Source organism: Arachis duranensis, chromosome 4, assembly GCF_000817695.3.
Source record: "Arachis duranensis cultivar V14167 chromosome 4, aradu.V14167.gnm2.J7QH, whole genome shotgun sequence".
Lineage (NCBI taxonomy): Eukaryota > Viridiplantae > Streptophyta > Magnoliopsida > Fabales > Fabaceae > Arachis > Arachis duranensis.
In genome coordinates, this window is record NC_029775.3 from 6,214,331 (window position 1) to 6,223,913 (window position 9,583).

The window sequence follows — 9,583 nt, forward strand, 5'->3', positions numbered from 1 at the left end:
TGGAATTATTTTTGTGCAAAAAAGATATATAAAAGCCGCAAAAAATCCAATATTTACAGCAAGCTAAAATATAGATCAATCGCGCTACGTATACCCTCTTAATTTTTTTGGTGACTCGTATACCCTCTTAATAATCATATACCAGTTCTCTTTGTTTTTTTAATTAAAAATAAATAATACGCTATTTTTATAGGTTTTTATACGGATGTGAAGAGTGTTTGGTTTATAAATAATATTTTTCGAAATCGAAAATAGTATTATTCTTGTGGGGATGAACTTTCGAGATATAGTTCGTTTCTTGAGTTGTTGTAATATGTGTTTTTTTTATGGGGTGAGTATAACTTAAACACCAAAAAACACTGTGGGTGTACTTTTTCACGCTCAAGTGTGTGTGTTTAGGGGAGATGTAAGAATTCTATGAATATAGAATGTTAGACACATGAAATAGAATTTATAAAACTTATCATGTGAGTATTTTTTTGAGATATAGAAATATGTGTCTTTTTATAGGTATAGAATTGATTAATAGAATTGATGTTATGACCGTTGGTCGTTAACTCGGAAATAATGGTTATTATATGATCGTTCACAACAAGCTTAGAATGAAGGCAAATGAAGTCGAGTAGACGAACTTATAATATAATGGATCAAGTATAAACAAACATGCCTATGAAGAAAACACTAATTTTTTTTTTCCCTAAAAATCTCATCCTTTTGGAGTTTTGGTGTCTGTACTTTGTAACATCGTATTTGAACATGGCAAGATTGGACATGTTTATTGTTAAAGATATCATGTTTCTGAATCAGATTATAGTGGGTATGGTGTGTATGTACTTATTGGTTACTTCAATTGTTGGGATATCATATCACAGACTACTTCAAGGCGTGTAGCAGACAGGAAGGTTGCAAGGTTTGAAAGGAACATTGCAAAGAGATGTTCCGAAAACAAGAAAGGAATCTTTCCTTATCCAATTCGCCACATCTTGATTGGTTTCCTTCTCTCCATCCTCATCGGTTCATGTAAGCTATTGCTCCCTTTCTTTCCCTCTCAAAATTTAATAAATTAAAATGTCTGTCCAATTTATTAGAATTTGTTTGTTTGCAGCTCTGTTTGTGATCATTAGGACCGCTTCAAGCCGAGGGTTGTGAACGTTTACTACTGTAGTCTGTGCAGTTTATAAAACATCCAACAGGTTTCTAAAAGAAATGTTATATTAGAGTCCACCTTGGATCAGCTGAATGTTGATCGAGAGTGAATTCAGAACTGCTTTGATATGATAATGAATAAATAGTTAGTTTCTAGTTCTGTTAAAATGCCCTGTTTTTATTTAAGCCCTGTGCCCAACAAGCTAACTTGGTGTAGTGAAGTCATAGTTCATAGCAACATTTGATTCTTACATGTGTGGATGCAGTACTAAAATTATGTAAAAGAATCTTGCTAAGAATAAATTCCTTTATTACCCTATAAACCCAAATATCTTTGGTTCAGTGACTGGTATTTTGGTAATATTTGTATCGAGTTTCATGGTAATCTCGTTACCTTATTCTCTGTGATGTTTGACCATATACAACTAGCAATAATTTACTCTTCATGTTTAAAGAGACAATGTCCAACATCTGAAACAGACATGTGTAATAACAAAACTGGAAGATGGTGACAGTGAAGAAGAGATAACAAATCTCTAACAAAACATTTGAGATTCTTTTATTTATGCAAATCTGTGGTTCACTCTACCTCCATAGGCTACTTTGCTCTCATCAGATCTTCGACCTATAAACTTTTTTGTTGTTGCCACGCTTTTCTTGGTGGAGTTGTGGCAACAATCAGAACTCTTGGAGAACTTTCTGTCAAAAGAGCTGAAATCAATCTCAGGATATACTTTAACATTAACATCCTCCTCAGATACAGATAAGCTTTCATCAGGTAGAGAGCCTGAGCCGGACCCCATAACCTCAAAATCCTGTATAAAAGTTAATTTGATCAGAAAATTGCACCAAAATTTATCAAATGTTTTTGCTGTATCTCTATCTCAGTGTCTATGTATTTCTATTTTAAAACATTTTGCCGAAAGGAGACATTTTTTCAGGATATCACTAGAGAGGGTGCGAGTTACCCTTGATCTTGACTTGGTATTGACTGGTGTTAAGCATGGATTTAGATCCTTAAGTAATAAGTCATCTGATTGGTCATCAGAGCTGAAATCCTGCATTAAGTGTTGAGCCAGATGAACCAAAACGCTTGTCAGCTCGATATAATTGCCCAAGAAATATCGACAGCTCCCATTAGTCTTACAGTAGGACGAGTGAAATTTGGTGTATGATAAAGTAACTGATTTAAAAGTATATCAAGATCCATGATGATAGATTATCTTAATGCATGATGCATCATAGCATTGTATATAGTTCGAGCTTAGTTAAGCTTATCATGGGAATAATAAAGTTGTCACATCTCAGTCCAATTTTTCTTATTCAAAGACATGAACTCAATTTTGCTTACCCAAGAGTTACAAGAATCTTCACGGGCATGTGTGGGTGTTCTTGGAGAACTTGCATAGCCCTGGAAGCTTGTTTTTGCTGAATACTTATCGGCCTTAACCTTCAATCATATCAAATACAGAGTTACAAACAAATGAAGAAGCAACAAAGATCTAACAGATTTGTTGAAATAGTTATACCTCTGCAAGATCCTCGGCAAGGGTTTGAAGCTGACCAGTGAGAGAAGTGACCTGCTGCTGTAGAGTTGGAATGACCATCTTAGCCTGCTTCAGCTCTGAGCTTTGCTTCTCTACAAGTTCCTGAAGCTCAGAATTCGTTGTATCAGGGAACAGTATTGCACTCTTCAATGACTTTATCTCTTCTCTTTGTTTTAAGCACAAATCCTTCAGCTTCTCCACCTGCAAATTCATAACCCTAACTTAATTCAAACAAAATCACTATTTCATTTCCTATAATTGGAAATCAAACAAACACTTAAAAGACTTACTTCTTTGTTCTTCTCATCGAGCAAGATCTTGAGCTGAGAAATCTCCCCTTCCTGCTCCTTATTCATGGTGAGAAGTTCCCTCTCGCTTCTTAGCACCATTGCCAGTGTCCTGGTGTTCCCCTTGACCTCCGTGAGCGCCTTCACCTCCGACGACCGTGGCTTCCCGCCGAAGAGCTTCTTCTGCAGCGACGACAGCCCTGTAGCCTTCTTTGCGTCTTTCTTCAGTTGTTGTGCTATCAAATCGGAGGGAACAATTAGTTTGGGTTGGTGGTTGGTGGACTTGGGCTTCTTCTGCATGATGAGCTTCTTCACCATTGTGGTTAAGCTCGGATCCACCTTCTTGGTGGCATTCACGAGCGCGCGAGATGAAGAGTGGGGTTTGGTGGTGAAGTCGGAAGATGAAGAAGGGTCGGAAAAGTGCGAGGAAGTTGAGGAGCGAGAATCGTAGGTGCTGTACCTTGAAGATGGCTTCATTGAAGACGCCATTGAAGAGAGAGAGAGAGAGGTTTGAATTGAAGTTTGAGTTTGAAAGAAGAGGGAGTGAAGGGGTTATAGGGTTTGGAATGAGGACACGTGGCGGATAATTGAGTGGGTACCCTATTTTGGCGGTGTCTTAATTCAAATGTTTATATTTTGATTTCACGTGTTGGGCGCGGCCACTGTGGTCTTTAGTGTTTATGTGTTTAATAATAATCATAAGAAAAAGTCTAGCAGTAATAATTAAAGAAAAATAAATAATTTTATACTATTGGATAAAATTTTATATTATTAAAAATATTATTAATAATTATTTAATAACTATAAATTACAAAAGTTATTAACCTCTTAGTAGTGTTCTAATTATAAATCATAATTGTAAGGCATGACATAATAACACATTACAGTAGTACTGTACTGTTCTGCCTTGCTATGTTTGGAAATTTGAGAAAGCAAAAAGGTGAATGAAAAATTGAAAATTGAATGCACACTACTCAATACTCATCACCGCCTAAGAGTCACAGGTATGTATTTATGAGCTGTCATTTTTGTTATTTATGTTTATTGTTTTGGATGTGCTTGTATTAGGTTAACGCATTTTGTTGGCCATCTACAATCCGTACGTGCTTACTATGACTTTGCTAATGTAATGGGAAAATGATGATTTGACTGATGTAATTTAACATGTAACTTGTTATGAATGTGCATAATATACACTAGTTAAGGAATTCAAAATCAATCTTCATTGTTTACAATTTATCTACCAAAATACCATGTTCAATGACTAATTAATACTATGTAAAAGCTTGAAAAATAAAAACTTAATCATTGACTAATTGTTGTAAAAATAATAAAGCTAATTTTTTATAAAAAAAATTATAAAGATTAAGGAAAACAAATTTAAACAAAATGAAAGGAAGAAAATTCTCCTACTTATAAGCTATTAAAAATTAACGATGAAAAGTAATACGCATTATTCATTAATTATTGTTGTGTGGTTAAAGTGAGAAGAATTTTAATATAAATAAATAATCTCATTAGATAACAATAAGTATCAAATAAGTGAAAAATCATCCTAAGAGAAAAATATAAGAATTTTTTAGAGATTTTTTTCATAGAGAAAGGTAAATTTTTCTTTCGTCAAGAGAGAGTGTTATTGTAATCTCCTTGTGATTGAGAGAAGTTGTAATTCTCAAAGAAAGTTATTTCAGTTGTTTTCATATTTTATACAAATTTTTAATTTTTCATCTCTATATTTTGCTGTGTCATTTGTCTGGTACCTAACAGTTGTATCAGAACCAAAAGTTGCTGATTGATCTTTTTTTTCTTCCGCTGCAAGTTACCGCGTAAAAAAATGGCAGCAAAGTATAAAATTCTAAAATTTAGTGGGAGTAATTTTTTTGTATGGAAATTGAAGATAAAGCCATTATGAGAAAAAAAGAATTGCGTGGCAGCAATTGAAGGTAGACCTACTGGAATTACAGATGAAAAATGGAAGGAGATGAACAACAACGTTGTTGCAAACTCACTTGGCACTAGCTGACTCAGTTTTATCAAGTGTGGCAAAAAAAAGACGACAAAAAAAATTGGGATGCTCTCACCAAATTATATGAAGTCAAGTCACTTCACAACAAGATATTCTCGAAGAGAAGACTTTATACTCTTTGAATGAGTGAGTCCACATCGCCAACGGATCACATCAATAATCTAAATACGCTATTTTTTCAACTCTCATCGTTGGAATATACCATAGCAGAAAACGAACGTGCAGAGCACTTACTTCAAAGTTTACTAGATTCATATGATCAACTTATCATTAACTTAACTAATAATGTTTTGATTGATTATCTTTCTTTTGATGACATGGCTGCTGCGGTTCTTGAAGAAGAATTTAGGCGCAAGAATAAAGAAGATAGATTAAAAAGCTCAAAACAAGAAGAGGGAAGAGGGTGATCAATGGATCGTGGTTCCAATGGGAGTCAAAGTAGACCAAAATCACAAAGTAAAAAGCAGGTTAAATACTACAATAGTGGTAAGAGAGGACACTTCGAGAAAGATTGTTGGAATAAGAAGAGTATACAGAAGGTTCCAGAAGGATCAAGTTCTCAATGATGTGTTGCGAGTACCTCTGATGAAGGAGAAATCCTGTATGGCGAAGCAACAATTGGTTCTAAAGGCAGCAAACAGCTCACTGATGTTTGGATTGTTGATTCAGGAGCAACCTGGCACATGACTTCTCATTTTGATTGGTTTTGTACATATGAACCTGTCTTGGGAGGATCGGTGTTTATGAAAAATGATCATGCCTTAGAAATTGTTGGAAGGGATACTGTCAAAATAAAAATGTTTGATAGTTCTATTCGTTTACTTCAAGGGATAAGACACGTGAAAGGATTGAAGAAGAATTTGTTGTTGATTGGGCAATTGGATGAACTTGGTTGCAAGACCCATATTGAAGGTGGGATCTTAAAAGTTGTTAAAAGAGCTCTTGTAGTAATAAAAGCAGAAAAGATTGCAGCCAATCTATACATGCTTGTGGGAGATACTTTGCAAGAGGCAGAGGCATCAATTGCTTTAGTAAGCCAAGAAGAAATGACGATGACATGACATCGCAAACTGGGTCACATGTCAGAACGATGCTTAAAGATTCTTGTGAAACACAATCTCATTCCTGTGCTTAAATCGGTAAACTTACTATTTTGTAAGTATTGTGTTATAAACAGGCAACATGATTGACGTTTGAAAGATCAACTGCTCGGAGTAAACACATATTGGAATTGATTCATTCTGATATATGGGAGTCACCAGAGACTCTAGGAGGAGTAAAATATCTTGTATCATATATCGATGATTATTCTAGGAGGCTATGGGTGTATCCAATCAAGAAGAAATCAGACGTATTTGCGGTGTTCAAAGAGTTCAAAGCAAAGTTAGAACTTGAATCTGGAAAGAAGATCAAGTGTTTAAGGACAGATAATGGAGGAGAATATGTCGGTGGTGATTTTCAAATATTTTGCAACCAAGCAGATATTCAACGGCAATTCACAGTTGCATATACATCTCAGCAAAATGGTGTAGCAGATCAAATGAATAGGACTCTCCTAAAAAGAACATGAGCTATGTTGCAAACTGTAGGTTTAGCCAAGTCTTTTTGGACAGAAGCTATTAAAACTGCCTGTTACGTGATAAATCGGTCACCATCAACTGCAATTGGGTTAAAGACACCAATAGAGATGTAGCAAGGTAAGTCACTTAATTATTCTTCTTTACATATATTTGGTTGTCCTGTGTACGTGATGCACAATTCTCAAGAAAGAACAAAAACTAGACCCAAAGTCTAAGAAATGTATATTCTTGGATGTGCTGATGGAGTTAAGGGGTATCACCTGTGGGATCCCACTACCCGCAAGGTAGTTTAGCAGAGATGTGATATTTGCAGAACAAGAAAATGACAGCATTGTTAAAGAGATAGCCACTGTACAAATAAATGAGAAATGCAGAGAAGATAATTTTTCTAAAGCAGAACTAGAGCACGAAGAACAAGAAGCAGAGGCCAATGACATAGAAGTTTATCGATCCACTCGACAAAGAAGTAAACCATCGTGGCACTCAAATTATGTTTTGACAAGTCATGATGCATATTGTCTTCTAACAGAAGACAAAGAACCAACAACTTTTATGGAGGCTATGCGCAATCCAGGCGCTTCTATGTGGATAACAGCAATGCAAGAAGAAATTGAGGCATTACAAAGGAACCATACCTAGAAACTTGTTGAACTTCCAGTAGGTCGGAAAGCTATTGGTAACAAATGGGTTTATAAGATCAAACGAGATAGTAATGATCAGGTGGAACAATATTGTACAAGATTGGCTGTCAAGGGATATGCTCCGAAAGAAGGTGTTGACTTCAATGAAATATTTTCTCCAGTCGAGACTAACTACTATTAGAGTAATTTTGACTATGTGTGCTGTATTTGATTTTCATCTCGAGAAATTAGACGTAAAGACTGCTTTTTTTCATGGAAAACTTGAAGAAGTGATATATATGCTCCAACCAGAAGGTTTTGAAGAACAAGGAAAAGAAACCTTGGTTTGCAGGTTAACTAAATCTCTGTACGGTTTAAAGCAAGCGCAAGGTGTTCGTGCAAGAGATTTGATTCTTTCATTATTAGCCTTGGATACAACAGGCTTAGTTCAGATCATTGTACCTATTACAAGAGGTCTGGTGATAATGATTTCATCATTCTGCTGTTGTATGTGGATGACACGTTGGTGGTAGGTTCCAACAAAGATCAAAACCAAGAATTGAAGGCACAGTTGGCTAGAGAGTTTGATATGAAAGACTTGGGACCAGCAAACAAGATTTTAGGGATGCAAATCCACCGAGACAAAAGGGATAGGAAGATTTGGCTATCGCACAAGAATTATTTGAAGAAGATCTTGTAATGCTTAAATATGCAAGAATATAAGCCAATTTCAACCCTACTTCCTATTAATTTTAAATTATTCTTAAGTATGTGACCTAGTAGTGAAGCAGAGAGGATGGAAATGTCTTGAGTACCGTATGTATCAGTGGTAGAAAGCCTTATGTATCCCATGATTTGAATAAGGCCAGATATTACTCAAGCAGTTGTGGTGGTAAGTCGATTTATGGCAGATTCGGATAAAGAGCATTGGAATGTTGTTAAGATGATCTTGAGATACATCAAAGGGACCTCGAATATTGCATTATGTTCTGGAGGATCAGAATTCATTGTCAATGGATATGTCGATTCAGACTTTGAAGGTGATCTTGATAAACGAGAATCTACTACATACTATGTGTTTACACTTGCAGGATGAACTGTGAGCTGACTATCTAAATTACAGACTATTGTAACTTTATCTACTACAGAAGCTGAATATATGGCAGCTACACAAGCATGCAAGGAAGCTATTTGGATCCAAAGGTTGATAGAAGAACTCGGGCACAAACAACAGAAGATTTCTGTATATTGTGATAGTCAGAGTACCTTGTACATTGCAAGGAATCCTGCATTTCATTCAAGAACAAAACACATTGGAGTACAATATCAGTTTGTTCGGAAAGTAGTAGAAGAAGGAAGTGTTGATATGCAGAAAATTCACACTAAAGATAACCTAGCAGATGTCATGACAAAACCAATTAACACTGAAAAATTTGAATGGTGTAGATCTTCATATGGCCTATCGAATATATGAGCAACAAGAATTTTTTGAAAATTTACCAAAACTAACTTTAAGTGGGAGATTGTAAAAATAAGAATAAATTACCATATGTACCCATGAAAGATATAAACGTTGACAAATGTACCCATTAAATAAGAAAACGACCATTGTACCCATAAAAAATGGGTTTCGTGTGATAGAAATATCCAAACCCTAAAAAACTATTAAAAAAATTCCTAATTGCCCTTCTTTCCACTACTGCTACCATCTCTCTCTCTTCTTCCAACTCTCCAGTGAGTGTCCCAATTTCAAAACTCAAATTTCAAAGTCAAACCATGAAGCAGCATTCCCAAATTTACTTCACCCATTGTAGCCACCACAGGAACCATTGTGACCATAGTAGCAACACCAGGAACCGAACCTTCATCACCACCACCATTCAACAAAAGCCCCTCAAATAGACCACAAATCTCATCAAAAAGTCTAGCACAGCGACAGCGTGAAATTTTCCGACAGAAATAAATTGAAAAAACACAACTTGAGCAGCAATAAAGAAAGGAATAAAGGAACTGAAGTGAATTGAATTTACCACAAAATGCAAGTCTCTGTTCCCGCTGCAATGGAATGAAATGGATGTGAGGGATGTGAGCAATTTATAGCCAATCTTCCTGTGTCTGTCTTGCATCTCTTCTCCAACTTAGGGCACTTCTCGATTAATAAAGTATGCAAGTTTGTCCGTTGCTGGAAGCTACTTGGTGATTAAGCGGGTGGTGAGAAGATTGACAAGATCTAAAGGAAGTAGGAACTGAATGAAAGGGTAGGAAAAAAGAAAGAATGAGAAAGGGAGGGGATTGTCGGCAGGACACTCACTGAAGAGTTGAAAGAAGATGTTGGAAGAAAAATTAGAGAGAGAGAGAGAGAGAGAGAGAGAGAGAG

The 9,583-nt window shown here is 35.8% G+C and overlaps 1 protein-coding gene and 1 long non-coding RNA gene across 2 annotated transcripts in view; one reads left to right on the top strand and one right to left on the bottom strand.

Annotated features, from left to right (window-relative positions):
• Nucleotides 1-1,314, top strand: part of LOC107482914 (uncharacterized) — a 1,987-nt gene extending 673 nt beyond the window's left edge. The window contains exons 2-3 of the long non-coding RNA XR_001590784.3: nucleotides 873-1,020; nucleotides 1,106-1,314. This is a non-coding gene — a long non-coding RNA (uncharacterized LOC107482914). The remainder of the gene's footprint in view (nucleotides 1-872; nucleotides 1,021-1,105) is intronic.
• A 258-nt stretch (nucleotides 1,315-1,572) lies between these two features.
• On the bottom strand, nucleotides 1,573-3,486 carry LOC107482913 (uncharacterized). The gene is made up of 5 exons (XM_016103499.3): nucleotides 2,984-3,486; nucleotides 2,676-2,894; nucleotides 2,498-2,596; nucleotides 2,115-2,204; nucleotides 1,573-1,961 (listed from the first exon to the last, which is right to left on the bottom strand). The coding sequence occupies exons 1-5, from the start codon at nucleotides 3,467-3,469 to the stop codon at nucleotides 1,710-1,712; spliced, it is 1,146 nt and encodes a 381-aa protein (XP_015958985.1). The 5' UTR covers nucleotides 3,470-3,486; the 3' UTR covers nucleotides 1,573-1,709.
• Nucleotides 3,487-9,583: the final 6,097 nt, after the last annotated feature.